Raw genomic sequence first — 18,247 nt, forward strand, 5'->3', positions numbered from 1 at the left:
ATTTAATAACTGTATACAATAAAAACGCATTCTGCTCTTGAGCACCCCCCCCCCCCCCCCCCCCCCCCCCCAAAAAAAACAGTAATTCTTTTTCATAATGGTGTTAAGCAGAGTTACCTTTGAAAGGACAAATGGCAAGAAGGAACACCATTTAAATACATTATTACAGGTACATCTTTTGTCGGTTAATTCCTCTCTTTTTTATCAAAGCTGACAAATGAGAGCCATGTTCACAGCGCACAAATGACAGCAATGTACAGTAAGAGCAAAAGTGATGTTAATCTGTCTTAATTGGCACCTCTAGTACAAACATCAATGTAGTGCAGTCAATACTTATTTTGAGTTTCTGGGAAATAAAAACTAAAATCAAAATCTATTGTATCCTTTATTACATACATAAGATGTATTTTGGTCCTTCTAAAAATGAACTCCTTGTGTCAGGTGTTTAATAGATATGCAATGTAAAGGCTGTGAATAGGGTTGAACAAACTCAGCAAAGCCCAGCAGCAAAATAATTTGCAAACCCACAACCACTACAAACATTCAACAGTGATGTATCTTTTACCACTCTACCAGTAAATAATTTAGCCAGAGTGAGCTTCTGCTAGCATGTTTAAGCCTAGTAAAACAGTAATAACACTATGTAACACAATTTTTGTTCCTGGGTAGTAAGTGTTATTTCCTAATTGCTTATGCCTCAAAAGTATAGAAAATGGCTCTTATTCCCCACAAACTTTGCTTTTGTGACCAGGACAGTGATATTTCAAAATATCACTATTTCCAATGGGAAAATGGGCAAATGTGTGTCTTTTCATTCACATAAAGTCAGAAAAAAACAACATATGAATCCAAATTAATATACATTTATACTAAAGTAATACAAAGATGACTACAAAAGATTTAGAAGCGAGTAGTTTTTCGAGATTTACAATTACACTGTATTTACAGTATAATTGTAAATCTCAAAAAACTACTCACTGGAAATAGTGATATTTTGAAATATCACTGTCCTGGTCACAAAAGCAAAGTTTGTGGGGAATAATAGCCATGTTCTATACTTTTGAGGCATAAGCAATTAGGAAATAACACTTACTACCCAGGAACAAAAAAAAAAAAGTTTTTTGTTACACAGTGAATCATTTAGTAAACGTTTCCATATCACCTCTGTGGGATCTGACTGTCCGTGCTTATTCATTGCATTATAATACTGCATTTCATTTACATATGAGCACGCCTGGTTCCTGGCAGCTACAATGCAGAACTACAGATACATCTTTTAAAAGTCTTGTGCATTTTTACACTGGGGTTTACTGTATGTTCTCATTTATGTTTTTTTTATTATTATTATTATTATTATTTCTTAATTTTAAACATAAACCTCTGCTGTGCTCCATGTTTTTTTTTTTTTTTTTGTTTTTTTTACATATTTATTTTTGACATGCACAACATACATATTGTAAATAATTAAAACCCAATATTCATAAAACATGCAGTTCATAAAACAAACCTATGTTGGACCTGCCAACATTTTCTTTTTCCTTCACAAAATGAGAAACTTACAGTCATATTTACAAATATCCCGCACATGGAAAACGTAGGACCATATTCTCAGTCAGGTGGTGATTCCACTGGTCACATTTGTACACGGTTATGGGTGACAGTGGCAACATGTTATGATGACACAACCACGATTTGTAGTTAAATATAATTCTACTTGCTCAGGTCAAGCTTTTGCATCATAAATAACTGCCGAGGTGGAAATTTCCATAGAATCTCAACTCAACCACTGCATTTGGTAGTTTGGTTGCAAAGTGATTCCAAAGCATCTTAAGTACTATTTGGTTGCAAATCGATTGCAAACATCTGAAGTATTACACAAGTGTGGTAATATTATAAGGCACATGCTGAGCTAAGGGCTCACATTGAATGTAATAATCCTATTTGTGTCTTTAAAGTACGAATTATCCCATGCAAGCAACTATGAATTAGTTTGTTTACCCGGTGCGTACAAAATATTTATATTCTCACAAGCAGATGTTTAACATTTAAATATGCATGCCAAATCATACTTACCTAGTCCTTAGCTACTTATTTGAACAAAATGCACTGCAAGTATCTGGTATCCTGTATTCTAAATGCCTTACAATTATACCCAGTTCACAACGGGACCATAGTAACTGTGTGGAATTATAACACTTGACTGATTGCAGTTTCCTAGAGAAATGGAATGCGAGACAATTTCACAGCATGTCCACATTAGCATGAACACTTTAAAGCTTTGTCAACTGCAACTGGAATCCAGGCTGTTTACTCCTGGTAAAGTACTCCATATATGCATCTATTTCTTACCTTCTGAACTTTCCTGCTTTTTGTGCCCTGTTTAGCAATGAGTGCAAGGGCACGTCTTTATCCAGTTACACTGTGCCCCCAGTAAGCCTGCTGATTGAAAATATCCAATTATACAGTGTCGGTAGATATTAAATAAAAAGTGGTTTGCATTCTACAGAAGTGCAACAATTCCAGATGTCAATTGCACAGTATGAGCTCCCTCCACTAGCGGTAGCGGTATAGCTACAGACCAAAGCCCAGCATGCCAATATAATTATGTAATTGTTAGTTAGCCAACAGCCTTTATGCAGATGGCCAGTGAAACAAATACCCAAACACCACACTTCATCTTATTTCGCTCAGTGTAACTGATTCCAAAGAAATTTCCAACAATGTTACGATTTCATTAAAAAAAGGACAAAAATAAATAAATACATTTGTGTTCGCATCCTAAAACAGTTTGCAACACCTTATAGCCCCTGTTACATCTGAGCTTCCCATTCAAAACACTAATGTACCCTTTTCCAGGGAACAGAAACAGACTATATGCAACAGAAATGAGTGAGCTACGCAAGTGAAATACAGCTGAGAAAACTATCACGTGACCTACAGTGTAAAAATAATTTTTGTACATGTTAAGACTGTTGGAAACTATTGCTTAAGACGTTAAAACAGGGTTTCTATAGAAAAGTTAAAACCCCTGTTGGCATACACCTTCTCTTAAATGGAACCTGATCAGCATCATCATAACCATAACTCAAAGAGCTGTCGAGTCTCTTGTTTTTACCTGAACGTGTTATATTGTGCTATATTGTATGTAAGCTGAAGGCCTATTTAGGTTAAGTCTGATGTGTATAATAGACACTGATCTACTCCAGAAGAAATTACAGTAAACCTTTTCCTTTTGTAACCTTTCGTGTCTGAAATCACACTCAGGTTAATTGTGAGTGTCGATGTTTCATTACCATGGTACCCAGACATTAAGAATAAAGCCAACGTGTTCTTTGTGTTGGGACAGCTTGATTTTTAGCACCAAGGAAAATCAGGAAGATATCAACAGTAGCTATGCAGGACCTGTATTGTATACAATAAAATTGGGATTGAACAACAAACTTATCTTTGTAATCCATTACAAACGAAGCAGAAGCAGAAGAAGTGAAGATATTCTATAGTTGGGAGAAAAATCATAAAGAACACATATATGTATATATGCACTATTGAACCTTTTTTGTCTTTGTCAAACAATTTGTAGCTGCTAAAATATGAACAATTCAATCAACATGTTGACACATTACACAGTGGTCTTGCTACGTTGTCCATTATGGAGGTCATCTGCCGAGGCCTGAAAAGCAATGAGCTGTAGTTAGAGAGCTAGCCCCGTCGTTGCACTCTGGGGGATGCCTTCAAGAAAAGTTCAGCCGCTGTTGCCATACTCATAGATAATGATGAGTTCCACCACACTATGAAACGAGACTCAAAAGACTGTGAGCTGGCACTGTGGTTGTCAGCTACAGAAACTGGGAGCAGAACTCATCACCTTGTTGGGTGAGCAGCTGAAGAGCAACTACTGCAGACTTACAGAAAAACAACCCCTATTTATCAGAGTGATGGGTGGGCATCATGTACCTGTAATCTAGGTATTGCCTGGTTTTGCACTGTACTTTGGTTCCAGTACTGCTATAAAGATAGCTTCATGTATGTCCGGTTCTGCGACTGGGAACTTCCATGGGAAGCATTTCCTTGTTGGGGAGGAGGGAGTGGTTGTGTACAGGAGGCAGCTCAGCTGTGGAAGCTCTGCACCGCGGACTGTTTCTGTGAAAGCCGCATGAGCTCCTCTCGGATTGCTTTGATGAGGGAGGCTGAGGAGTGACCTGGCGGGGGTTCGTCGGCAGCTTCTGAGGGGAAGCCGGTCCCCACGGGTTCTAGAACACTGTGCTGGAGGTGGGCCGCTGGAGCCAGTTCCCTTAGCGCAGTCCTGGGCATCTGGAACATTGAGGACGAGGAGTAGTCAGGGAACCCAAGCATCTGTGCCTGAAAGAGATAATGTTGGTTGTAAAACTTTTCTTGGATGCATACTTACTGCAGTTAGTCAAGAACAATATTTGTTATAAACGGTGTTGACTACAACAAGGAAATTAAAAAAGAAATACAGTTCCAGCTAAGCATTCGCTCACAAAGTTTCTCGTTTACCCCAGGTTTACATTTTAATTGTGTCACCAATATCTTTATAGCTGCTTTTGAAAATGCACAACAAAACAAAAACAAACAACTTGATAAAGATTGCTTTTTTCATCCCATGTAGTTGTAGCATTACATACCTGCACACAATTTTCAAAATTTTTGTTATGTGGTACTTTTTAAAAGCAGTGACATGGATAGTAGCACCATAATTAAAATGAATAATATTAAATGACCTGACATAGCATAATCAGTATAACAATGAAGAGTTAAAACAGCATGGGAACTACTTCGTAATGAACAGACCAAGATATAACTGAATGCTAATTAATTACAAAACATAATGCGCAAATTTAAATCTACAACCAAATGCCATTATATTTGTAATGGGATATATGCAATCGAAGGTATTGTACTAAGAAATGTCTTTACTTACAGGGTCCCTGTGCTGACCCATTCTTGTGAATTCTTCGTCTGTCCGATAGGGAGCCCACCCAGAGGCCTCTGGCTGGTTTGGAGCTGCCCTCTCTGGCAGAACCTGTCCTGGGTGGGAGCTCATCCGACTGGACAGTCCCACCTGTGTCAGGTGGTGGAGCTGTGCACCTGGGGGCAGATTTAAACAAATCGATGATACTGGTATCACCCACCATAGGTCATAAGGGGGTTTCATGGCTCTTAGGCATGCTTTTTTCTACAGCAGCAACACAGCGTGGCAAAATCACTTTGTAACTACCCTGCCAGCACATAATATAACATATTGTATTATAAATTGAATATGCTGCCTGCTGCCTGCGTTTAAGGTTTGATTTGATCTTCTTATTGGAATTAGCCAGTGTTTGAGACATGTTTTCTTCTCAAAACCTTTTTATAGATTTATGTAACATCACTTTGCTTAGGAAACCATATGCATAGGAAAACAAAAAAATAAAACAATTAAACAAAACAGCACATTGTAGCAGCAAGGTGGGGAGACTGAAAAACAGATTTTATTATTTTAAACAAACCAAGGCTAGTGCACTACTATCTGTACATTTAGGACCACAATTTGGTATAGAGCTGTGGTACTCAATTCTGCCCCTCAAGATCCAGTCCAGTCTAGGTTTTTACTTCCTGCAGGTTTGTAAAATAGTCCATTTAATCTGCAAAGAGGAGATTACCGGATGTAGGAGCTGCTTGGAATAAAGACCACAAGGTCCAGAATTGAGTACCACTGGGATAGAGGATGACTGACATTAGAAATGCAAAAGAAAAATAACAGTACCTGTAGTGCCCCCTACTGGTCGAGGCCGTGCGGACGAAGGAATGTCTTCGCCATAGAGCCCTCTGCTGGAATACAAGCTCTCCTGCTGGCCTGGATCTCCTGACTGCAGATATCCTGAACCAAGGCCTTGCCTGCTATCAGAGACAATTAAGTGTTTTTTTAACGATAGTAAACTAACCGCACATGACGTGATGTCTTCAACGTGACGCACAGTGAGGCTGGGTTGGCAAGGACGCTGAATCCGTTTTAGAACATTAATAATTAAAAAAAAAAAAAATTCCCAAGCTGCCCTAAACAATAGTGCCAGTGTTACAAAATAGTACATTCTCAAATAAGTGACCAGTCAGCTACTTTAACCTCAATTATCTGACTTTGAATTAGCAGTCGTTCAACCATTAGACTAATTTAAACCTTTGCCCCAGCCCAGCAGTGTTCCTTCAACACAACAGCGTGCTTAAAGGATGACCCACATGGTATTAACTTTTGTTGCTCAATTTCAGGCAGAATAAACGTCGCATGTCTATTTTCTGGGTGTCTGTTTACTCTGCCTTGTCTCTGTATAGTAAATTCTAGTAACATCTGGCCAAGAAGACGATGCTGACGTGGTGCAAGAAAGACAAGCAATGGCTTGTCCCAAAGCACCGTAACAGTTCTCTAAAACAGAACAAAAAATGCGTAATGTTTTACTTTACATTTCTGGTAATGCAGCACCAGCTTTCGTCAATCACGGTTTTGTGACTTGAATGTGATAGACTGTTTCTGTCAAGGTCATTAAAAATACTGATCATTTCCTGTTTTTTGCTGTGATGCTATCTTTCACCCCAATCAAACCAAGTGCATCTTTAAACTACTGAAGTGTTGCAGGAAGCTGGAGGTAGTTGGAAAATCCCACTTTTTTATGGACTATAACTCTGTGAAGTTGACAAAGTGAAGTATTCCAGGCTACTAAAATAAACTACAAGCCACCGATCATTTATCCTGCTATCTACAATGAATATCTAATGAGAGGCCTTGTTCAATACATTTTCCTTTATTACTCTGTTAAAGGGAAGTACCAGCCCAGTGGATATAACAATTGCTGTATTTTTTTCACATGTGTGAGAGTTCAGTGCTAGTGTCAGTTAACATAAGAATTTAACTGCTATATACATATATAAATGATACATCTGTTATATCATTCATATTTCACATTGATTTGTACAGTACTCTGACTTGTGTACTCCAGCACATTATAGTATAGTAAAAGGATATCCAGTGTTAACAATATTATAAATTATTTTGATACAACAACAACAACACATATTGCAAGAAAGATATGACACTTCCCCAGCAGAAGCAAGATCCTATTCACAGCTTGAATCTATGATGAGAAATGTGGCATTAAGTATACTAGCTAGAGAAGAGTGCAGTGTTCAGGTCTTTAGAGGTCTCAAAAATGTATTGCCTGGGCAGATTTCCATGGAAACAAGGTCACAGATAACAGAAACACAGAAAGAATCACCCTCAGTTGAAAGCACTCTATCATAAAGTAAAATGATTAATTGACAGAGACACCAGAAGCTACCTTACCAGATACATTTGACCCTCCTCAATAAGGAAGAACACCCCCCACCCTGCCCCTGCCCCCTCCCTCTCCCCAAAATGAATAAATCAATCAACAGGCACTTTTATTTGAATGTGTTGTACCATTAGGCACCTTATATATTACGGAGAAGGTAAATCAGAAAATCTCACCTTTGTAATAGTCCTGATGGAGGAGACATTCCCAACTCTGCATAACGCTGAGATAGAATAATCATAATGACAATACATTGTGTTAAATGAGTGTAAACATATACAACTAATAAACACTAAGCCAAGCCTAATCTCTCATTGTAATCACATGTTATATTCTATATAGTTAACGTGGGGGAAGATGGTGTTTTAACATAATAAAAATGAAGCCTCTCATCACTGTGGTCTCGTATTAACTCACTTGTCTTCATTTTGTTAGGTTTGGGGTGTTTATAAGTGTGCAGCTACTCTGCTTCAATTAACAGCGGCAGCATTTGGTCTTAATCATGAGGAAACTAAAAAGCTAGCAAAAATGGCTACACAGGGCCACAGGTCAGACTGAATGGAATTGTAATACCGTGGAGTTTCTATACCACTGTAGTCTGTTTTAAAACATATGAGCTTATGAAAAAGAGCTGGCAGGTGATTTTTAATTATACAAAATAATGCTGTGCACAATTCACCTTAACCAAATGCACCCACTGCCTAAACTCCAAAAAATCAAATTAACCAAATATTGCAAACCTCTTTTTATTCTTGTGCCGTTCATTTGAGCAAATTGAAATGCTTACTTTAATGGAAGCAGGGAGGGGACATAAGAGAAAAAAATCTGTATCTCATCGCATGTCTTACTATCTTAATATACCGTGCGCACAAGATATCTCCACAAGATAGTGAGACGTGTGCACAAGATATATATTTTTTTTTCTCTCGTGTCCCCTCCCGGGCTCCGTAGTTTTACCCTATGTAAACGAACAGCACAGGATTTCTCCTTGTTACTGCACAAATTACTTTTTACGCACGGCTAAGTTCTTCAGAGGTAAAGCCAGTGTTCCTTGACCTGATCAAGTGTCGGTGAAATCCCATCTGTCTTACTTGTAAAGGTCGTTAGTGTAAATTGACATGGATTCCATATACTCTAAATGCACTGAGTCACATACTGTATGCAGAGTCACATACTGTGTGCAACATAATGTCGCTTGTTGCATAAAGCAAGGGATTGGTAAAAGGTTTAGTGTGTTTAATAGATAATAAAAAGCAGTAACTGTAGGTTTTGTGCATATTTCATTTCATTTCAATCTAATACCTTTATCCTCTATTGTAACTCTGGTGACTTAAAAGGCAGACTTTCTGTTCATATCTCTGCAAATGCTGTAGATGTTTTTCGAGCACAGAGCTGTTATATTCAGCCATATGCAGTTTAACAAACCCAATAGAAGAGGCTTCTGATGAATACATATTAGGGCAGGTCTGATCAGTTTAACTTGACAAGCAGAGTTGAAGCTTTTCAGTTGATAATATTAAGATCTTTACATCAAATCCTCATTAGAAGGTATTTTTTAAAAGGAAACAATCCACCCAATAAAGCTACCAAACCAGAAATAAAAAAAACTTAGACATTTAATGCAGAGGCGTGTAAACAACTGTTTCTTGTTTCTGTTGCTCTATACTAAACTCTTTATTTCTTCTTTCTTTCTTTTACAACTGGCTAATGATTTGGAATAACAGCTTTGAGAACCAGGTAAATTTTTCTGTATAAGTAGATACCACTGAGTACTGTTATGCTAACAACAATTGCCAGATTGTGCCACTTACTGCTGAGAAAGGGTTGGGCCCCTGGCAAGGTGTGTTAAGTGAGCCCCACTGGCCAGTGCCGGTGCCCCTGTTGGTTCTCGCTGGCGGGCTGGTGTCGGGCTGGGCGACTGTGACCCCAGGCAGCTTGATCCCAGCGTTGCTTCCGTGGCTATTTGGTGCCACCAGGGCAAAGGCGTCATCCAGGAGGGAATGCATCTGTTGCCGGGCCTCCTCAATGGAAGGCTGTGGGGGCAGGTACGAGGGGGTTGGAGGGATGGGGCTGTGTGTGGGGGAGGTAAAGAATACCTCATTCTCCTGAGGGGAGGGGCTGCACTGCTCCTGAGGCTGGTCAGGGTCTGACTGCAGGGGTCAAGGCAAAGAAAATGAATATATTTTATACACTTCTATGCACATGTAAGCAAGCTTTTTATATGTATTTTTTCAGTAGCAACATAAAAAGAAAAAACAGTAGGTATTGTTTGATTTGAACAGCAGCAGTATTAATAAATGGCAGTTTGGATGCATTCAATTATAGCACCTGTGATACTGAGATACAGCAACAACCAATACAGTGCACAGCAATAATGGAAGACTGTTCTTCAGATTGGCTACCTACTTTGCTGGAACCCTATCTTGCACTGCTTGTTGCTTTGTCTGCCTGTGATACAATATGTACTGGTGCAGAGATGAACAAGAAAAAAATACCCAAATTCTTGTGATTTAGATAACTAATATTTTGACATAAATTGAAAAAAAAAAAAAGTCCATCAGGTTGCTTCACTTGACATGAAGGTCCAGAGCCCCTCCATTATTTAACCCCCCCCCCCCCCAATATTCTAAATGAATACATTTTTTTAATGTAAATTATTTTGGCTTCAATATTAGAGAGCCCTCTGGGGAATGGTTTGGTAAAGGGGCTCAGTCTTTCCGATGATCCTCAAAGGAATTCATTTCCTGAGGTTTTGTTTAAAATGCTGCCCTCCTCATGATATGATTCACTGTTATAGTACTGGCTTTGGAATTATAGACAAACTTACAACATAAGCCACGTTGTTGACTCCTGGGGGCCTCCTGTAGGTCCCGTCACTGTCTGTGGTTAGCAGTCTGTCCTTGTCTGCCTCAAGCAGGTTGCCGTTTACTTGGTTCTTCCTTCTCTGTTTTGGAGAACGTTTTCCTCTTGAACTAAGTAAACATAAAGTAACAGTGGCAACCCTCTTTGTGAATGCGTCTTTTTTATTTAACTTGTTGATATGAACACCACAGATAGTAGCTGCTAAATGTCTGTTTGCAAGGCTTGAGGATGATTTCAGTAATTCAGAGCTGTGGCTTTCTAGTGCAGATTGAGGAGGTGGCTAAATTGGTCCAAGATACAAACTTCTAAGGTTAACTGTTAGCCTTGTCTGGGATTTGAAATACCTCCTGAGTGCCCAGTGAAAAGGAAATACATATTCCACATAACCTTTGTTTTTTCCCTGGATACCAGGAGCAATAGTTTGAAGTTCTGACCTCACCTTTTCATGCATTTTTCAAATTGCTCTTCAGTATGTCCAGCAAAAGATACGGTTGGTGTTATAACCAAGTTGCATCAGACATGTAAAAGCAACTACTGTGTCCAGGATAAAAAGAAACACTACAGAATCCCTTCCACTGTATTATGAATAGGTGCAGTTTTATATACCTCTTCCTAGATTCTAGAAACACAGAGGGGACGTGGATGTCTGGGTTCAGGATCTTGTCAATCTGCAGCTGTGCTTTTTCGTAGATCCGCTTGTTCTCCTTTGTGTCGGTGACTCCGATGTCATCCATGACTGGAAAGTCATAGTGCCCTTTTCTCTTGGCTCTCAGTCGGATCTTATTGCGATGGTGTTCAATCTCTGACTTATGCCTAAGTGCCGACTGAATCTTGAAGAAAAGCAAGAAATTACTGCAATAAACAAGCATGTCTGGAGCATACACCCCTCCCCTCCACCAAGGATGTTTATATTAAAGTGGAGTCACCTGTATCATAAAACAGTACATCGCTATAACCTACAAGAAATATATATAGATATATATATATACACACATCTGTAACATACATATGGATGGACGAGCGAGTGAACGGACAAGCACCACAGATACAACTTCACCAGTTATTTATATGCAGCTATAAATTTTGTAATCTAAATAAACCCATTTTGTACTATAGGCATATTTTTTTTCACCGGTGCTATGCAACCCATGTGGGAAATAAATTAAATTTGGTTCTGAATCTAGAATGCTGAATGTTTACTGACTGAATATGTCTATTTATGTCTATGCAAGTGTTGGTTACCAGACCATCATAATATCAAGTCCCTGTTCCTGGACAGAATTCACCCATACATTAGAACAGCATTGCTTCAAATACAATCTTTATGATGTAAATAGCAATTCAGTTTCCGTTGTCTAGAACATCTTTAATCTCGCAGACTCATTTACATACACAAGTACAATCTTTGATTACAAAAGTGTTCACCTCTTTATTTATTTTGGAGGTTTCCGTGACGACTGGGTTGTGTATTGGGGGTGCTGGCATGGGCTGCATGGCGATCAGCTGAATCTTGTTGGGAAGGCGCTTGCTGGCTTCTGAAGACCGTGAAATCCTGTCCACATGATCGAAAATAGAAGCAGAGGACAGCTGTTCTTCTGTGCCATTGCTTTGTGGTGGTCCTGGGGTAGAGAAGGGGAGGACAACTGCAATTAGTTGGACTGCAGAGTTCTGTTAGAAAATACAGTATAGATTTAATAACATCACAACACTGATTCTACAAACTTGATGGTGTTGAAAATAAAGGATCCTTTATGATTTATTTTAAAATGTATACTAAAGTTTTAAAAGTACTCTCCCCACCTGATTAATCTTAGATTTACTATTGTTTAAATCAACCAATCAATTCTAATAATAATCTCTCCTAAGAGACCCCTAGGCCACTGTGCTGTCCTTCCACAACAAGCTGTAAACCAAGATGGCACAGTGTGTGTTAAAAAGAAAACTATCTATATATATCATCTACATTTCCATACTACTTCATTTCTCGCCTGTTTCATATCTGATTATGATTCTATTATTGCTCAGGGTTAATTCTATGGAAGGGAGGTGGGGAAGCATATCAGTGTTACGCAGAGCACAATGCTTAACCTGCAGCTTTAATGCACTGCGTAACATAAATATGATTCCCCTCCTCACATCCCCAAAATCAGCATGGTGGAGTCTTTTCTGAAGCATTTTTTTCTGTAATAGTTAGTTAGCATGGCTAGTTAGTTATCTTAAATAATGACCCCAGCAGAAAAACAATAGATGACTATACAAAAGACACAGAACAGAATATTGTACAGGTTGGAAATGAAATATTTGGAAAATGCTGCAGATGTAAAGCATCCTATTAAGTGGGTTTCTAGTTAGAAAGGGTAGCAATCTCTCTGACCAGCAATGAAATCAGACCAACATGGAGAAGATAGTCTGTACCTTCAGAGACTTTGGCCACAGCAAACGGGGACAACGCGTTTAAACTGATGGTGTTAAGCCATTGCATTATCTGAATCTGTTGTGTGCATCTGTCTGATGTATGCCTATGATCATATCCCAGTTTGCCACTAGAGGGCATATGTGCTTTGTAGATGTCCTCACCGTCATTGCATGGTAAAAACACAAATTAATTACAGATCTGTTCAAATAGTAACTATCTAGATCAAGTCTGAGCTGTATAGCTCTGACAGCCTATAGTAACTCTATTTTCATTTCATCTTTTTATTTTTAACATTACTTTCAGGTGTAAAGACATTTCCACATTAGTACTGCCATGACTTAATGACGTGACCTAAATCCTACCACAAGACTGGATTTTATTTTTTGTCCTATTCAGTATGTATGATACATTTTATTGAGCCTTATTCGCAAAGATGAACTCATGAGTTATTTAAAGTCTGTTTGTAAGAATAATCATGAAACCTTAAGGTAGCTAACAACACTCGAACTGTTTCATAACACAAAACTGCATGAACAAAGTGGTACCTTTTAATAGGATCAGATCAAATATGTATACAAATATATACACTATTTTTGATTCTATCAGAAAGGCATTAGCAAAAAACATGCACCTTATACGTGGACCAGCACAGCTGTTCAAACGTTAATGATATAAAACGGGATTTTATTGATAAAAAATACAATATATTAATCTAAAAAAAGACTTTGAAAAACAATTGCCACTTGTGAACTGTCCATTTAATAAATGTTTTTGTTTAACACTGTCTTATTTTCCAGAAATGATCTTAACAACTTTATTCTTCCCTGCCAGCCAAAATAAAAGAGAGACAAGGGTCAAGACATAAACAGGAATCCCAAGAAAACTAAAAACATCTTCAATTCCCTGAGCCTTGTAAAATGAAATGGCATGCTAGATGTATACAATGTTAAGTTTTATTTATTACTGATTTATTTCTTATATCCTCTAGGGCAGAGTGTTTCCAGGACTTCAGTTTCAATTTTATCTTTCAAGAAGGGGTGGTCTCTTGATTTTTTTTAACATTAGTATCAACTGCCTCATACCATTTAATAGCTGACATAATGTTTTTTTTTTGTTTGTTTTTTTTAAATGAAGTATTCACAATGGAATTTCATGTTTGTATGATGCTTTCAAAACAGCATTTTTATCCTGATATCAGATTTTGACCTCTAGTAATTCAAAAAAAAAAAAAATCCCTTTGGGTCTTTTTTAACTCTGGCTGATTATAGCCCAGACTGACTCCCTATGTCTAACTTATTCGATCTGATTATTTCTTGAATGACAAATGACAATACATGAAGCCCTTTCGAAGTCACATTTTTATTAGTGGTCTCAAACATACTGGAATTTATACTTAATACATTCACATTATTATTATTATCATTTTGTGCATAGGGAAATGTGTTGGAAGCAGCCAGATGTTTGAAAATCCAGAGAGGTGTTGATGGTGCTTTTGTTCATTTACAACTTAAGCCAGCATCAAAACCAGACCTCCAGATGCGACGCATGTGTGTGTATATGCTATTCTGGTTATACACGGCAAACTAAATATGCATTTAAGTGAAGCTAATGTAATAGGATGGGAACTGAATCCAATGCACAAAAGAGCCAAGATTGTTTGCAGAGCTTTCAACCTCATCTCACAGGCAGGGGTCAGAATCTGCATTGCCAGTGCGCCACACGGAACTGGCCTATACACTGAGGTCTGCTGTACAGTCGTATCAGACCATGCCCACGTTTTCAATCTAAAGTCACTCACCATTCTTGGCTACTTTGCGCTGTTGTTTGGCCTCACTCTTGGTCACAGAGGCCCTCATGGACTCTTCAGCTGATTCTCTCCCGCTGGACGGCTCACTTACTGTAGACTCAGCATCAGACGGGGAAATTCTGTCAAATGACAGAATCTTTACAGTCTTGGCTTCACAGTTATATATTTACACCTTTTAGAGAGTACATTGTGTTGTGTTGTACCCTTTTTGGGCCAGTTTTACTAAGCTATTGAGCCACTTATTTTTTTTTCCTTTTGTGTCTGAAAGAAGAAAACAATCAAACCAGAATCCTCATTTAAAGAGTAAGTAGTGGGGTTCCACAAAATACAGCTACAACTGTTTAAATAACATACCTGTCATTTTCCTTTTCACTGTTAACATCCTGACAACTTTTTATAGTTATGCCTTTAAAGTCTGTTTCAAAGCTCTTTTTGAAATGGCTTTTCAGAACCCTGCTACTTACTCTTGGCTTGGCTTACTTGGCTTCTTAAATCTGGCAATAAAATGATGTGGATGTGCATTTTAAACCAAGAATAAGCAACAAGAAATATTATGACTGACACACCACATACAAACACATTTTACAGGGCAATACATGTCAATGACAGCATTTAGCTGCCACTTGCTTTACAGTATTTTCCATCTTTCCATTCCGTGTCAGAGTAGAGTCTCTCTAACTCACCTGCCTCGTCGCCGGTCTCCTCTGCAGGGTTTTGAAGAGGTCTTGGATGTGGGGCTGGGGACGTCGCCCTTCTCTGACAGAGTCATTTCCTTTACCGGCATCGGTGGTGGAGCTGGCTCCTGGATGACCAGGATGTCATCTTTATTATGCTGCCCGAGGTGCAGCTTAGCGAAATCAAACCCTTTCACACTGGGGGCTTGCAGCTGTAAAGAGAATAGTGACAAAACAGGTCTCCCTATCAGGTGTTCAGGCAAGTTTTGTTCAGGCCCCATTGTGACCGTCACTACTCAGGAACAGGAAGATCAGTAAGAAGAGATATAGAACATATTTTATAGCATTGGTTATTGCCATGTTTAATATGGCATTGTACAGAAAGTACAAATACAGTACGTTAGAAATAATAGGTGTTATTTTTGTGTGGGGTCACATTTGATCAAATATATAGTAGGGGGTTTCAGAGGAAGTAGCATCAAATGATGTTCATACTGTTTTTTGTTTTTTTTACTATCCCCTTGGCGTTTCAGGATTTTTACAACATTCAGTGTTATTTCAATTACTGAAATACAGCAAATAGTTTTTTTTTGTTTTTTTTTCTGAATAGCCTGTGCATTGACCTTGCATTTGGGCCCCACACTAAAAAACATATTTATTCCTGTTTAACTGATATTTCAACTGTGTCTAAAACTGCTTAGCAACAGGGAGATGCAGCTTTTTATATATTACACAATTCATACAATTCGTTTGGGTATCAGTCATTTATACAAAGGCATGTCCGACAGTTGGCAGACCTTTCTAATTTTTGTCCAAAAAAAAATAATCTCACCACCAAAAAATACATATAAAAAATCAATCCATGAAAACAGTTATGTTATTTACATTACCTTGGTTATATTTTGACTCCAGTATTCGCCTGTTGATTGTATAAAAACAATACAATTCCCAAGGTTGTTCCTCATATCAGCTATGCTTGAAAATAACAATTTTGCTTGTTCACATTGAAAAAAAAAAAACAACAAAAAAAAACGTAATCCATGATAACTGAAGGCAAATCCAGCAAGCCTACCTTCTGTCTCTGCTGGACGTTGCTCATGGTGTCTGGCTGGAAATCCAGCTTGTCAGTCCTGCAGAGCTTCCAGTAGAGAATCATGATTATAATGGCGACCACTATCACCGGCACCACCACCCCCACGATGATCCACAGGTTGTTGTTCTGGGTCTCAGACGGAGGAGCACTAATCTTCTCCACAGCTGCTGAGTGGAAATGATGAGAAAAGAAAACAATGAACAATCCCATGTACGAGACCCCAGCTTCATAATCCATGCGTTTCACGCCTCCAACAACAAAAGGCACTGTATTATTGATGGATGGTATTAATTTAGTAAAATCTTATTTGATTAAATGTAGTTTCATTATTGCAATCTTTTTCAGTAAGCCAAAGTTGATCCTCTCGTTTGTATTATTAATGTATTCATTTGAATATTCATTAGAATATTCAGGAAGCTCCATTATATCAACAAACACTTAGACAGAATGTCTATCTTTGAAAAAAAATCCAGCAGAAGAAAAGCAAAGATTTGATAAAGGCAAATTAATCTGTAATTTAAACATTTAAAATAGCAATAACGGCTGTGTTTACTTCTATTTTCAATAAACTCCTGCTGCCCATGTCTGTACGTTAGTGCTTGTGGCTCGGACTCCTACCTTCACAACATGGTCAACTTCCAGGCAGCAATGTCCTCTAATTAGAGTTCTATTGCTTAACTCAAGTGTTCTTTAATAGCATGCACTAGTCAAAGATATCCTTGTATCCTTGTGGCATCCAATTCAAATCCAAAAATAAACACAATCTTGACATATGCTGGATCCCAATTCATTTTCCACAGAACTGAAAAACTTACGCTGGGCCAGTGTGCCTTGTACGCGATAGCCCAGGACGATGGCAGCTCTCTGGAGGTCAATCCGGTTTATAAGGCTGGAAGCACTGACAGCATTTAGCCTCTCTCCATTCTGACCCTCCACAAAGTAGATCAACTCCAACGGGTTGTCACTGCCTTCAATCCTTGACATTTTTACAATCTAGGCAAAATCAAAAAGATGTATATTTAAACCCATACATATGCAGTGTTCACACGAAAAGCATCACTGTTACTTTGCTCTATCCAGTGTTGTCCGTATCTCAGCAATATATGATACCCTAGGGAACATGTTCCTGAACTTTTACTCAAGAGGGAGAAACAGAATTTAAGATTGTTAGTGTATCCAATTCTGGCTCCCTCCTACATGCTGCTGCTTATAGTTTTCTGTTCCCACAATACACCATTAACTTCAATCAGAGCAGACTCCAGAGTAAACGTTGTGAAATGTATTCCCTAGGTCAGACGTTCTCAAATGGGGGGCGCTCAGTTTATGTTTAAAAATAATACTGCTGCGATATGGACAACACAACATAAAACAAAGGTAAAGAAATGCATTTCTTTTAAACACTGCAGTGTTGAGTAAAACTTTAGCATGGTCTGAGTCAGATACGCTGCAACACAAAAGTAGGGTTGTATACATTTTATAAAAAAATATTTGGCAAAGCAAAATGTGAAAGTAACCAACATCAAATGAAAGAAACATCTCTGAGGCGAGGCCTATTCTGTGGTAGGTGACAATTCAAGCAGCAAAACCTTTGAAACGTAAAAATATCAGTCTTCAAAGTCGTTTCCGTAGCAACTGATGCAATTGTGTCGAGGCACATTTTCATGCTGCAGGGTTGTTGAATAATAATGTGTTTTATTTATTCATTAACATAATATCTTACATGTGGATGAACCTACCTACCCTACTTGTATGCAAGACTGCAATATTATCAGCTAATGCCGTTTCAGTCAAGCTAATATTTTGAATCTGGAAACAAGTATCTTTTTTCCACTATATGCTACTACAGTATTTAAACAACTAAATTGTTTTAAGAAGCCACAGGTATATTCTAGCTAAATAAATTATGACCTGGCAATTGCTATTAGTAGAATTTACAAAGATGCAACTATAATACAGACAACACAAGGAAGTAACAACAACTTTTCCTTAACCTTGAATATTTCTTGTGAAAGGAAACCGTTATTGTTACAAAACTTGTTGGCGCTAAATCATAAATGCCTCAATATGATA

At 38.2% G+C, this 18,247-nt stretch overlaps 1 protein-coding gene across 5 annotated transcripts in view; it reads right to left on the reverse strand.

Annotated features, from left to right (window-relative positions):
• Positions 1-1,391: 1,391 nt before the first annotated feature.
• Positions 1,392-18,247, reverse strand: part of LOC121318094 (UPF0606 protein KIAA1549-like) — a 56,625-nt gene continuing 39,769 nt past the window's right edge. The window contains exons 9-20 of one of the 5 annotated variants that reach the window (XM_041254372.1): positions 16,993-17,170; positions 16,157-16,341; positions 15,094-15,296; positions 14,402-14,529; positions 11,613-11,806; positions 10,794-11,017; positions 10,153-10,297; positions 9,137-9,475; positions 7,502-7,548; positions 5,768-5,898; positions 4,943-5,109; positions 1,392-4,359 (exon numbers count right to left, since the gene is read on the reverse strand). In XM_041254372.1, the coding sequence (XP_041110306.1) occupies positions 4,108-4,359; positions 4,943-5,109; positions 5,768-5,898; positions 7,502-7,548; positions 9,137-9,475; positions 10,153-10,297; positions 10,794-11,017; positions 11,613-11,806; positions 14,402-14,529; positions 15,094-15,296; positions 16,157-16,341; positions 16,993-17,170 (2,193 nt within the window). In that variant the 3' untranslated portion in view covers positions 1,392-4,107. Of the gene's footprint in view, positions 4,360-4,942; positions 5,110-5,767; positions 5,902-7,501; positions 7,549-9,136; positions 9,476-10,152; positions 10,298-10,793; positions 11,018-11,612; positions 11,807-14,401; positions 14,530-15,093; positions 15,297-16,156; positions 16,345-16,992; positions 17,171-18,247 lie in introns of all 5 variants that reach the window. The other 4 variants (XM_041254369.1, XM_041254371.1, XM_041254370.1 and 1 more) reach the window with 4 other exon arrangements.

Source organism: Polyodon spathula, chromosome 7 (genome assembly GCF_017654505.1).
Source record: "Polyodon spathula isolate WHYD16114869_AA chromosome 7, ASM1765450v1, whole genome shotgun sequence".
Taxonomy (NCBI): domain Eukaryota; kingdom Metazoa; phylum Chordata; class Actinopteri; order Acipenseriformes; family Polyodontidae; genus Polyodon; species Polyodon spathula.